Genomic DNA, 13,970 nt, shown 5'->3' on the forward strand with positions numbered 1-13,970 from the left:
TAATTGTTATATGGATATTAAAATGATGATTTTGAAGAGAGTGATAAGAGAGAACACATTTAATATCGCATGAAAAAGTGAAGCTAAATGCTTGAGATGATGGGTGATTTCTCTTCCTGCCTATCACATAATATTTTTTAAAGTTTACATTTTATTTTTACAGTATTTGGAAAACATAATCAGGGGCGCCTGGGTGGCGCAGTCGGTTAAGCGTCCGACTTCAGCCAGGTCACGATCTCGCGGTCCGGGAGTTCGAGCCCCGCGTCGGGCTCTGGGCTGATGGCTCGGAGCCTGGAGCCTGTTTCCGATTCTGTGTCTCCCTCTCTCTCTGCCCCTCCCCCGTTCATGCTCTGTCTCTCTCTGTCCCAAAAAATAAAATAAACGTTGGAAAACATAATCATTTAATAAGTACTTGTATTTGCATGTACCTACAAGGCATAAGATATAGTCCCTGTTCTTATATTTTGTAATCTAAATCAGAACTTATTCAGAATAAATTTGTAGAGGAAAGTTTTTTGTTTTTGTTTTTTTTAATTGAGGAAACAAAGTATACAGATTTTGAGCTGATAGACTAATTTTCAGAGCCGAAGAGTTTTGTGATTATTGCAGAATATATACAACATCTAAAGACATTTTACACAAAAAGCCCTGATTTGTATCATTGAGAAAATTAGTTGAGAATTATGTATAAAATGGCTGAAATATAGATCTAGGAATATTAGAATGTGTTATGCTTCATTTATGATGTGAGTTCATGTACTAATCAGTTGAGACCATCTTTTTGTAGCAAATACCTTTAATGACTTATGTTTATTTTGTTTCACTTGTTGGAGGATTACTCTCAGTTTCAGCTATTCTGCCGGAATCATTTTCTGTATCAGTAGGTAACCTGTTGCAGTGGGGTACTGTGGCTTTTTAAAAATAGTATTCTAGCCCATAAATGGACATTCCTTTGCTTTTTCTCTCTAAAAATTCTCCTTATTTTCATTTTTTGCCCCTAAAAATAAAGTACCTTTAAATGTCACTAGCATATTTTGGCTTCAAATTGTGAAAGTTCTCATTTTTGTTTTGCTATAGTTTTCTGTGAAATTTGCAAGAAATGTGTTACAAAGATAATGTGGAGTCTAAAATTATCATAGTCATGATCCTGGAAAATACTAATCAGCTTGGAAGAAAAGATCACACAAGTTAAGTTTAGTTTCTTACGCTTGACAGATATTTCCTGTATGAGAGTTTTAGTTGTTCTGACACACCATCCTTTGAGTTTTTACAAGTTTGATAGTAAGTGACATTTTAGTTGACGTTTCCAGTGTGTTTTTGCAGTACACATTGATATTTGAGTTAAAGCAGAAAGATACACATTGTATTTCTAAGTGGTTTGTGACTCACAAGTTTAGCATCTCTTGTATAATCTCCCAGTTTATCAACAAGGGGGACATTACCTGACTCACCTGAGTCGACCAATGAACAGCTGAACGAAAGGCATCAATGGCAGTGAGTAGTATGGGGCTGACAGTAAGGCTGCAGTGCCATGTTGGATTAAAAAAATTCTTGTGTTATTATGTGTCCACAATACTCTAGGAAGATGAAATAATCCAGCTTGAGTTTTACAAGAAACACAGAAGTATGACTGACAGTGCTCACTTGGTATTAGAGTTGGTTGCTGTCTGTGGGGTTGAAGGAGAAAAAGTGAAATCTAAGTTGAGATCTGAAGAGAAGCCAGAAGGACGACTCCTGGGACACCTTCAGGCACTGTGCAGGCATGCAAGGATGTGTGATCAAAATATACTGAAAACACTCAAGGGGCCCCTGGGTGGCTCAGTCAGTTAAGTGTCTAACTCTTGATTTTGGCTCAGGTCGTGATCTCATGGGTTCATGAGTTCAAGTCCCGTGTCTGGCTCCACACTGACAGTGCAGAGCCTGCCTCTCCCCTCTCTCTCTGCTCCTCAACTGCTTGTTCTCTCTCTGTCTCTCTCTCTCTCTCAAAACAAATAAATAAACTTAAAAAAAAAAAAAAAGAAAACAGAACAAGACTTTTCTCATTTACCAGGAAACAAAACTCTGTTTTAGAGTGTCTATTAGTTACGGATGAAGAAAAGGCCAAACTGGCTAGAAAAGCCTTCTAAAGAGGACATTATGCGTTTAATGTGTTTAGAGGTAGAAGAAAAATTAAATGAATCCAGTGGCATATTTTGCATATGAGATGTGTGATGAGCTATACTCCTGCAATTTGTTTATAAGGAAGAAGAAGAAGGAAAATCAGCTGAATTAAATATATGTATTTTCATTTAATGAATTGACCTGTATAGCAAATGCTTTTTTTTTTTTTTTTTTTTTTTTTTTTACCCTGGCAATAATATTTTTATGGTAATGCTAACCTGTGTTCTGTGAGGAAATACTGAAAATGACTCCTGGTTATTAATGACTTAATGTTACCAGCACAATGGTATTGTTGTTGAGGATGTATAGCAGGGAGGTTAATACTGGAGTCTGGAACCTGAGTGCTCGGTTAATCCCAGTTCTACCCCAGTTCATTGTATGCCCTTGGATAAGCTTCTCCCCCTTCCATATTTGCAAGGTGAGGGTGTTATTATAGTTGTACCCTGAGCTAAGCTCATTTGGTCATTTACCTATGTGAGCAATCCTAGTGTACTCCCCAAACTATAAACCTTTTGTTTTCTTTGGCACCTGTAAGCACTGGCTCAGACTCTGCCTGCCTTTTGAGCAGGACTGGAGAACGGGCAGCAGTTGTACTGTGGGTGCACATTGTGTTTCCTCAGCGTTCTTCTATCCATTCGTTTATAGCAGCGGTGATTTTAGGCATCATGCCCACCCTTTTTTTTTCATGGACTTTTTTCTCTCTGTTTTTGAACAGGATTTGCGATACTAAAGGATTAATTCTGTGAACACTGAGTATCACACATGTTTATTTGTGAGCTTAGCCTTAAGCTTAACGTTCATCACAATTAAGAGACAGTATCATGAAAATTAAAAAAAGAAAAATTACGCCTTTGAGTAACGAAAGAAAATGCCATGTCCAATTACTAATGTTCATTTTTGTGTCTTTTTTTCTGGAATTTGCTGTTTTTATTTGGCATAAAGGACATCAATTTTGGGGTATTGCTATTTGTAACTGTTCCTCCCTTGAAATTAATAATTACCAGTGATTGTGTTTTTACCTAAAATTGGGCCTGCCAAGATTTTTTTAGGAACACATTAACTCCACGAAGCAAATTTCCAGGCCAGGACTTTTGCGCGTGCTGTTCCTGCTCCTTGGACCACTCTTCTCGACTTCATTGCATTGCTTCTCATTCTTTAGAGCACAACCGAAGCACGCCTTCTTCAGAGAAATGCTCCCCCTGAGTTGGTATATACCCACTCCTCCCAGTTTTATATAGAAGTCTATATATTTCCCTCTTTGTATTTTTCACAATTTTAAGCTGTGTTATTAGTTGGTTTACTTATTTGTGGTTTACTTCTTCCCATTATACCTAAAGCAGCACCAGATAGAGCACTTAGGAGCCTTACTACTGCTTTGTATACAATGACTAGAACGGTGTTGATGCTTGTCCATAGTCAGTGCTCACTAACTATAGTACAGAGTAACTTAATGAAGGAAATAGGTAGGTAGCATTATTCCAGTTTTAAAAGGTAACACAGCTGCTTAATGGTAGGACTGGGACTTACTTTCAATTGTCAGTCTAATTCCAAAGGCCCTATATGGGCCATAAGAAAAGCAATTTCACAAATATTTTCTAATTGATTCTTCACCATAATCTTGTAATAAATATAATTATCCACACTTTCCAGATGAAGAAACTGGGGCTCTTTGGGACTTTATTAATGACGCATCACTCGGAAGCGGGAGAATTAATTTATTTTGCTTGAGCTCAGTGTTTATATGTTGTGCAGTCTTTCTCTGTAATCACTTGAACTCAATCTAACTCTGTCCCAATGCTTTCATGCAAACCTTTCATACAGAAAATAATACAGGGAAGTGTATTTTCTATTTCAGTATTGCCCTCTTAGCTGAGCCCAGGTGACAGTGTTAAACAGGTAATGGTTTTGAACTTGGAAACTTGTTCCATGCCCATTGCTTTTAGTAACTGTATCTTTCTTTGAGCAAATACTTACTGAATACCATCTGTTTGCCTGACTGTTGTAGCCAGGCACTGGAAAAAAAAATGCCAAGTAAGGCCTACACTCCACCCTTAATTTGGTTAATACTTAATAATATTTAAAGTACCCTCCTTTAAGAAAAAAAAAAAAAAACATGCAATATCAAAAAGAATGAGGTAACTCTGGGTACTGACTTGGAAAGATATGGCAGCCGGGGAGCCTGGATGGCTCAGTTGGTTAATTTTACAACTTTGACTCGGGTCGTGATCTCGCATTTCGCGGGTTCAAGCCCCACATCGGGCTCTGAGTTAACAGCTCAGAGCCTGGAGCCTGCTTCTGATTCTGTGCCTCCCTCTCTCTCTGCCCCTTCCCCGCTCATGCTCTGTTGTGTGCGCGCGCGTTCTCTCTCTCTCTCAAAAATAAACATTAAAAAAAAAAGTATACTACAGCCTATGAGATATGGGTGAGTCTGCCTTTTTTTTGTTGTTTAAAATTTAAAAAATATGTATAGATATATCTATATGGCTTATATAAAAAGGAAGAATAACCTCTGAAATGTTAATAGTGGCCATCCCTAGAGGTGGAATTGGTTAGGCAGAAGGTAGTACTTTTATTCTGTATGTATTTTTTATGATAGGATTATAAGGAATTTTTACTTTTTAAAATATTTATTAGTATTTCTAAGATAGAAACATTTTAAAGGGTATATAAAAGAAATTTTATCTAGAGAATGTTTATAATATTTTAAGTAGAAAACAGTATTAGAGTAAGATTTTGATTTTCTGATCTAAATTTTCTCTATGACTTACATAATTTTACAGTAAAGTTTTTACTAAAGCATTCTTTCTGCCCTATTTGCAACAACAAGCACAACAAAAAACCAAACACAAACAAAAAATAAATAGAGTCAAGTAAGGATCCTAACTAAAGTTAGGGATTGTGGTAGGGGAGCCGTGTAAATAGGGAAGTGCCTTACCATCCAAGTGTTTTTTAATTGGCTTGCATAATTATATGCTAATAGTAATCGTAATAATAACAGTGACCGTTAACATTTACTGAGTGCTTATTAAAGCCAGATACTGTTCTAAGTACTTTGCATGTATTAAACTTAGTCAATCCTTTGAGGTAGGCTCTACTGTTATCCCATACCTTAAAGATGAGGCTCAGAAAAGCTGTATCTTACCTAAGGTTACAAAACTATTAATTGGCAGAGCTGTGGTGTAACCTATGCAGCCCTTCTGCAGAGGTTGTACCCACACACTTGCTATCTCTGGGTGTCAGTTTGTGAGATTCTAAGTTCAGCCAACTGTTAATAGGGGTTTTGGGTTGTTTTTTTGTTTGTTTGTTTGTTCTTGCATTAATGGATAGAGATTATTAATTTTAGCTCAGGATTCTGGTAATATCCAAAGTTTCCTGGTATCCAAATTTATTTTTTTAGCCCAACAGGGATTAGGAAAAAGCCTTTGTGATTTCTGCATCTCACCAGAAATGAACAGATGTAGGTGACAGAATTGTAACTAACATGTTGTTGGTTGCATTCTGTTTTGTTTCTCTAGGCAAGCAGCTTGGCATAGTGGAAAGTAGTGGTTTCAGTTAGATTTGAGTTTAAATTCTGGCACCAACATTTTCTAGCTTCTAGGCTTCTTTGTTTCTTTTTGTAAAATAAAGATAATACTGCCCTTCGGAGTGGTTATGAGAATTACATGAAATAATGTAAGCAAAAGACCTTCTAAGTAGAGTTGTCAGGCACATAGTAAAATCTAAATAAATATTAAGTCACTTCTTCTTCTGGTAGATGTCTCAGAATAAATTGAAGAGTCATCTTGGGAAACAAAACATACTTGATTTTCTACTACAAAATGTAGGTACAACTGTGACTGCAAAATGAATATTCAGCAAAGAAATATTAATAGTTTAAGATGCCTGATTAATTCAGCACATTCTTATATACAAACCCAAATAATTTGTGGCAATTAATAAAAATTTTTAATGATCCTTGGATTTCAACTCATGGGAATGTAAAACAGTATAATCAGTTATCTTATAAACATACATTTGAAACTTGTGATCTAGTGTAATAGGAACATTTTATCATAAGTCAGACTGAACTCATACAGCAATCTTTTATTAGTTTTTTCATATGAACTTTTTTTTTAAATTTAATTTAATTAATTTTCTATTTGAGAGAGAGAGAAAGAAGAACTTACTGGGGGTAGGGCAGAGAGAGGGAGAGAAAGAGAATCCCAAGCAGACTCCACACTGTCAGCACAGAGCCTGATGCAGGGCTTGATCCCGCCAACTGTGAGATTATGATGTGAGTCACAATCAAGAGTTGGACACTTAACCAACTGAGCCGTCCAGACACCCCTCATAAAAGCTTTTTTTTTTTTTTTTTACTTGACTGAGTTCAGTCAGTGGAGCATGAGACTTTCAATCTCAGAACAATGAGTTTAAGCCCCATGTTGGGTGTGAAGCCTACTTAAAAAAACAAAAACAAACAAACAAACAAACAAACAGAAAAAAAGAAGAAGATGAGGGTATCACTTTGATCTTTTAGATGTCACAGTTTCGTTTATTTTGTGATGAATTTTTCCATTATTTTTGCTAATATCCCTTTTTTTCTCCCATTAAATACTAAATGTTACCTATTTCTATTTATGTTTTTGTTTCATGTTTCTTCTTCAGGTCTTCAAAAAAAAAAACCCTACATTTTATTCCACTGCCTATACAAAAAAGTATTTCGGTATATTTATTATTAGAGTGACTGTAGACCTGGCCGGTAGTGTTGAGTAGTATTTTGGGTGGTTTGAAATCATCATGCCTTTGGAAGAATGTGGCAGAGAGCAAGTAGATTCTGAGTGGAGAACTGAGGAACTTTCTGTTTGATTTTGGGGTATTAATTTATTTAAAATCACATTTTCCACAATTTAGTAATTAGGCATATTCTGCTATTTATTTAATATGTTAGCTCAGTTTCGAAATGCCTACTCTGTATCTGACTTCCTTACGTAACAATGTAGGACAAAAGATCTTAGGGTTAAGGAAGTTCAAGAATGATGAAACATTTAAGAACCTTCCTTTCTTGACTTACTTTTATTTTATTTTTGAAAAAAAATGGATGTATATGAAAACTATATTCTTTCAAAAGCACAGTTGTATTTTCTGCCTTATTTAGTTTATTTCTAAGAGCTATTTTTATTTAATTTTTTTTTAATGTTTATTTATTTTGAGATAGAGCATGCACACACATGCTCACGTGGGTGTGAGAGCAGGGAGGGACAGAGAGGGAATCCCAACCAGGGTCCCTGCTGTCAATGTGGAGCCTGATGCAGGGCTCAATCTCAGGAACCATGAGATTGTGACCTGAGCCAAAATCAAGAGTCGTACGTTTAACTGACTGAGCCACCCAGGCACCCCACTTAGTTAAAAGAATAATTTTTTTAATGGATTTTTCCCTGACAGTATTATCTCAACATAATAATAAAGTATATTCATATATAATGTATGTTATAATATACAATGAATGTGTATTAGTAAGTTACTCATTTTATTTTTTACTCTAATGTACAACATCAATTAAACAAATATGGCAATCTTTTTTTTTCCTTTTAGAGGAATTGAAGTCAAGTTCTCCCATATTGTGTATACATGGTTATCCCGATCCCTGTCTGTAGTGCAGAATACTTAGTTACTCTCATGATGACCTAAGTTATTTGTGCTTCCTGACCATCATAGATATTGGTGGCCCTTAATGGAATAATTTAAGAAAAAATCTGTTCCTAATCATAGTACATCCAAAATGCTTACTTCTGAAATATCTATTCAAACCTAATTGATGACAAATAAAATACCTTCATATTTGACTTATTTTGGAAGCTGAAAATTGTCTTCAACTCACTGTACATGGGACCTCTCTCTGTTAAATCTCATAACACCTGTATCTGAAGATGACTGGTGGGGCCTATTGATAATGTGTGTGAAATGCTAGCGTGCCATGCTTAGTACATAGCAGATAGTCAGCAAGAGGCAGCTGCTGTTTTTATCCTCCAGTAATGAGTGGAACAAATGCCAGTACATGCTTTATGCTGAAAATGCTCATTTGTGTCCTGCTTATGTTCACTATTCTTGCTTTCCTAAATCTTCACTCCTGGATAATAATGCCAGCAGAAACCAAAGGTGACCATTTTTCTTCTCTCTAAAGAAGGATTTAATATTGACTACAGTTGTTAAAAATAGGATAGTTGTGTTATATTTATAAAGAAAATCTTGGGAAAAGTGATTTTTAAAAAACATCCCTGTAAACAGTCTTGGCTACTATTTGAGATCTTGCATATTGGAAACATGTATTCTTTGTCGAAATTAATGGGTGATTTGGCTGGATGTAGAATTGTACTTAGGAAATAATTTTCCTTTAATTTCAAAGACATTTAAAGCCTATTAGACTGGCTTTAGCTTCCAGTGGTTCTGTTGAGAGGTTTCTTGCCAGTTCGAGTCTTGATTTTTACTGTGACTTGTTTTGTCACTCACGAACTTTTAAAGGTCTTCTCTTTATCCCTGTTTGAGACATTTTACCTGGCACCTTTTGCCTCTGGTGGGTGTTTGAAAATGTATGGAGACAGTTTTGTTCGTCACAGTAACTACGGAGGATGCTTTGATTCTTTAGCATTTAGTAACTGGAGGTCAGAAAGGTTAATTTTCTTGCATTGCAGGAAACAGTCTCACCCAAAATGTCATTAGTGCCACTGTTGAGAAATATTGTGACCTTGTGTATGACAAGAGAAACAAGACATGCACATCAAAGACCACACAATATGTTTGGTAATAAGGTTACAGACATGCTGTGTGAAACAGTGAAGGAAGAAAGTGTAAATGGCATTGTTACTAATCGAAATAGAATGAAAATCACTACCTGAAATACAGCCATTAAATTATCTATGAGTATATATTTACCATGTTACTGCTTTGGGTTTCTAGTTTGACATTATCTGTGCTATTATGCTTAATCATATTTTTGACACTTTTTTCCATATTTCCAAGTAGTAGTTGCTCTTAATTATTAAGTCAAAGAAATTACTCTTTTCTGTAAGTAGGGTATCTGTTTGTAATCTTTTTAAAAAATTTTTTTTAATCTTTATTTTTGAGAGAGAGACAAACAGACAGACAGAATCAGAAGCAGGCTCCAGACTCTGAGCTATCATCAGCACAGAGCCCAATATGGGGCTCGAACTCATGCACCATGAGATCATAACCTGAGCTGAAGTAGGACACTTAACCAACTGAGCCACCCAGGTGCCCCTGTAATCTAAACACTTAGCAATTCTAGATGCAGAAAGATTTGAGGAATAACATTTTTGCAAAGGCTAGAACCTGACTGCCAATGATAGCTGTACATATTTAAATTGAAGTGGGATTCAGGAAAGGGTTGAGCACGGTTGTACTTGTGTTCTTTCATAGCAGCTTCTGGGTCAGCAGTTTGCAATTCTGTTTCATTACTGTTTGGGGGAAGTGAATTACCAGAACAGCACATATAGATAGCTATGTTATAAGAGTACAAACATTCAAGGACAAAGACGAATTCCTTTTGAATTATTCTTTACTTCATTAACGCAGCTGACCAGGAAAACTACATTAGAAATACAGAACTATAAGGAAGCAGAGAGGGATTAAGATAATGAGGTGGGAAGGTAGTGGAAAATGTTAAAATAGAAGTTTGATAATTTGTATTAATATAATAATTTGTTGATATTTTTAAATAATTCAGTATTAATTCAGAGTCTTCATTTTAATATGCATATAATAACTTTTACTTTTCAGAACCTAAACCACAGCCGCAGCAGCTTCATCAGGGACAACACCGATTGTCAAATACTGAGCAAAATGGAGTCAAAGATAGTAATCAACCACGGTATCTGCCTCGAAATGATACCAGACAGCCAAGAAATGAAAAGCCTCCTCGTTTTCAAAGAGACCCCCAAAATTCAAAGTCAGTTTTAGAAGGCAGTGGATTACCTAGAAACAGAGGTTCTGAAAGACCAAGTACTTCTTCAGGATCCGAAGCATGGGCTGAAGAGAGAATCAAGTGTGATAGACCCTATTCTAGATATGACAGAACTAAAGATGCTTCCTACCTTTTAAGCTCTCAGCACAATGATGGTGCTTTTAAAAAAAGGGATAACTCTATGCAAAGCAGATCAGGAAAAGGTCCGTCCTATGCAGAGGCAAAAGAAAATCCACTTCCTCAAGAATCCATTGACTATAATAATCAAAAACGTGGGAAAAGAGAAAACCAAACAACAAATCCTGATCATTTTTATGACAGGAAACCACGAACAATAAATAACGAAAGTTTCAGTGGTGTAAAAATTGAAAAACATTTTAATGTAAATACTGATTTCCAGAATCCCGTCCGAACTAATAGTTTCGTTGGTGTTCCAAATGGAGAGACAGAAATGCCACTGAAGGGCAGGCGAGTAGGACCTATTAAGCCAGCAGGACCCATCACAGCTACACCCTATGATGATAAAGTATTTTACAATAGTGGGCCTAAAAGAAGATCTGGGCCAATTAAACCAGAAAAAGTACTAGAATCATCTATTCCTATGGAGTATGCAAAATTGTGGAAACCTGGAGATGAATGTTTTGCACTTTATTGGGAAGACAACAAGGTATGCATGCTGTAAGGTTTTCATATTCTAATGTTATTAAATGTTACCTCCTAGTGAGACTGTAGAAGGCCATTGCTTTGGGACTATGAGTTTTGTTCTATGGCTGTATCTGTTTAAAGTCTTTGAACAGATTTATAGATATGTAATTTATAAAAGAGGAAAAATAAAATATTTAATATTTTTTATGGATCCTTATAGAGAATCAGTTTCATAAGATTTGGTTAAGTAAGGTTTGATTTTAGATCGCCTATCGGAATAGTATTTAAAAGCGATTAAGTAGAGTTGATCAGTTATTTCACTTACCAACTGAACTGTCAATGTTTGCTTTTCTTTCTAGTAAAGTTATACTGATTCACAAAGAAGAAAATGAATTGAGTGGCACAGAGTTAAATTCTGCAGATTACATTTAAATTAAAGAAAATATACAATCAGCCTACTTAAAGAAATAACAGAAAGGTTAATTATTTAGCTAATAATAAATGATAATTATTAAGCCAATAATTTAAACACTCTAGTTCTACATTATATGCTGACTACAGTGGAAAGAGGGAAATCATGGAGAAAAGGTAAGGGAAAGACAGAAGATGTGGTCAAGAAGGAATACGGTGGATCAGTTAAAAGAGCCTGGGTGAGAGGGAGAAGACCAATAGAGAAAAGGAAAGGAAAGAGGAAAAAGGAACCCTCAGAGAGAAGGACCTTTGCACATATTTTCCCTTCTGCCCAACATACTCTTCTACCAACTATTCTCATCATTGAGAGCTTGGTTGCAATATCACTTCCTAGAGAAGCCTTCTTTGACCTGCCCCCTCCTCCCTTCTACACTGTTGTCTTTCTCAGTCAGTGCCTTATTCACCTTCTAAAACTTACCACAATTTGTATTTTTGGTTTTGGTTCTTGGATTGATAACTCCTTCCCCTACCATAATTTTGAGTTTCTTGAAGGCAGGGCTATGTCTGTCTAGTTTTCCTCTGCAGCCCTGCTTCTCCTGTAATATAGAGATTTCATAATTATTTATGGACTCTGTTAATTAGTTAATTCTGAATAGGGCACTTATGTAGGAAAAAAGTAGAGTGGTAGGGGACTGGAGATACCAGCAAGATAGTAATAAACAGACTCATAGTATAGATCTGGGTGGATCAAGTCCAGCAAAAAAAAAAAAAAAAAAAAAAAAAATACTTGAATTATTTCATGGGTAGAATAGTTTCAGTTCATAAAGTAAGGCTGTGCCCATGAGAGTGTATCTTTGGCTACACAGAGAGGTGGAGGCAAAGTTAACTACAGTTTTCAAGGAACTGAAATTCAGGCTAGGGAATGTGGTTGGATCTTTTAAAAGGATGCTGTAGGTCCTGGGATCAGGAAATGGGCCCTACTGTGTTCAGTGAATGATGAAGTATAAGCAAGATGTTAGATGTTTCCTAATGAGAGCAGCAACGAGAGGGGTATCGGCTGGTATAGCTAGATGGCACAGTCCTGTAAGGTTTTTGTATGATGGTGGGATAGCATCTATCTACAAGCAGCATCCCAACTGTCAAGTTTTCATTCAAGGTTAGAAGGAGGGGGAGACAGCTGTTTTTGTTTTTGTTTTGGTTTTGTGTTTTTTTAGTTCCAGAAAAGCAACAGCCTTTCCAGAAATCTCAACAATCTCACTGGTTGGAACTATTTCACATGGCTCTTCCCCGGCTGTTAGGAAGGCTTAGGAAGCAAGTGTTCTTCACTACTCAGACTCTGACTGTTAACAACTCAGACCACTTTCCAACATACAGGAACTATTTGATTTGGGTAGTGGGGGATTACTTATGTTTAGCTGTTTCTGCCTCATGATAAAGGCAAGAAAAGGTGAAGTAGTTGGAAATCAGTGCAGGTTTATAGGGCTAACAGTGTCTATCTTAGGATGAGTGGCCACTTGTGTCACATGCTTCTGTGAAAGTTTGATTAAGATGATAATGGAAAAGTATTTTTTTTTATTGGACAATCTGAGATTTTTGGTGATCTTGATGAGCAGAGAAAGTACATGATTGGAGTTGGAAGGCCAATAATTTTCAAAAGTCTTAGTAGATAAGTCAGGATTTCCACTGAAATCCCACAAGGATCATGCCCTAGTAGTAAGTGCAAAACTCATACAAATAAGCCATTACACAGCTAAAACCAACGATTTACAGGCTCAAAGATACCTGTTTGTACTCTGTCTGCCAAAGGAAAATATAATCCCCTTTTTTGGGAAAAATAACATTTTCTAAGACCTCTTCAATATTTCATCTGCAATGTCTACAATCCTATAAAAAATTAGAGGGCATGGTTAAAAAGGGAGAGAGAGAGAGAGAGAGAGGAAGAGAAAATGAATGACTAGGAACAAATAAAGCAACAGAAAATATTAACAGAGCTACATATATTTAGATATTGGATTTAACAGACAAGTTCTTCAACAAATATTGACTAAACCGTAATTGAGTAGCTGCTAAGAGTCAGGTGCTTGGGATATATCAGATAGTTCTGGTTATGCTATTCTCCTAATTTCTTCAAACACCTGATGGAATTATTAATAAAGTTTACTTTTAACTGTAATTATCTCAAAAAAATCAATAACAATGAGTTCATCTGTTGCCTTTCCTGAATATATTTAATATAGTGTCATATAGTTTGTGAAAGACAGTACTTAACAATTCCCAAAGTGTTTTGAGCTTTTGTTCTTAGAATAATTGCATGATCTTCTGAGGTGACTAACTTGATTTTAATTGGATATGCATTCTCAGTTTAGAATGAGGGACTGTAGGCTCTCTCTGTATTACACCATTAAACAAATAAACAGTATTTACCCTCTGAAAAAGATGAGATTAGTTATCTTCTGAAAACACCTAATTTAAGAGATAGATTTTAAATGTTTTGTCAAGAATAAGCAACTTTCCAATTTTCTAACCAGAGACCAATGAAGATAAAGATTTAAGAAAAACATGAGTTGTAACGGTCCTTAGGAAACTCTTGCCATAATAGCATTATAGTGATGTAATGCAGATAATTAACCAATTGGTATAATCTATCATTTAAAAAATTCTTTACACTACCTTGCCTTCTTTCAGCCTTTATTTCCGTAGAAGGATTGGGAATTTGGACCAATTCTCCTTCTCCTTCTAGACTGCTATAATTAGTTCAGCTCTTTCTGCTCTCTCTACTGGAATGCTGTAACAACCT

General features: G+C 35.9%; 1 protein-coding gene across 2 annotated transcripts in view; it reads left to right on the top strand.

Annotated features, from left to right (window-relative positions):
• Positions 1 to 13,970, top strand: part of TDRD3 (tudor domain containing 3) — a 162,908-nt gene that overhangs the window by 111,137 nt on the left and 37,801 nt on the right. For both annotated transcript variants that reach the window (XM_043580167.1, XM_043580178.1), the window contains one exon: positions 9,934 to 10,784. In XM_043580167.1, the coding sequence (XP_043436102.1) occupies positions 9,934 to 10,784 (851 nt within the window). The remainder of the gene's footprint in view (positions 1 to 9,933; positions 10,785 to 13,970) is intronic.

This window comes from Prionailurus bengalensis, chromosome A1 (genome assembly GCF_016509475.1).
Source record: "Prionailurus bengalensis isolate Pbe53 chromosome A1, Fcat_Pben_1.1_paternal_pri, whole genome shotgun sequence".
Lineage (NCBI taxonomy): Eukaryota > Metazoa > Chordata > Mammalia > Carnivora > Felidae > Prionailurus > Prionailurus bengalensis.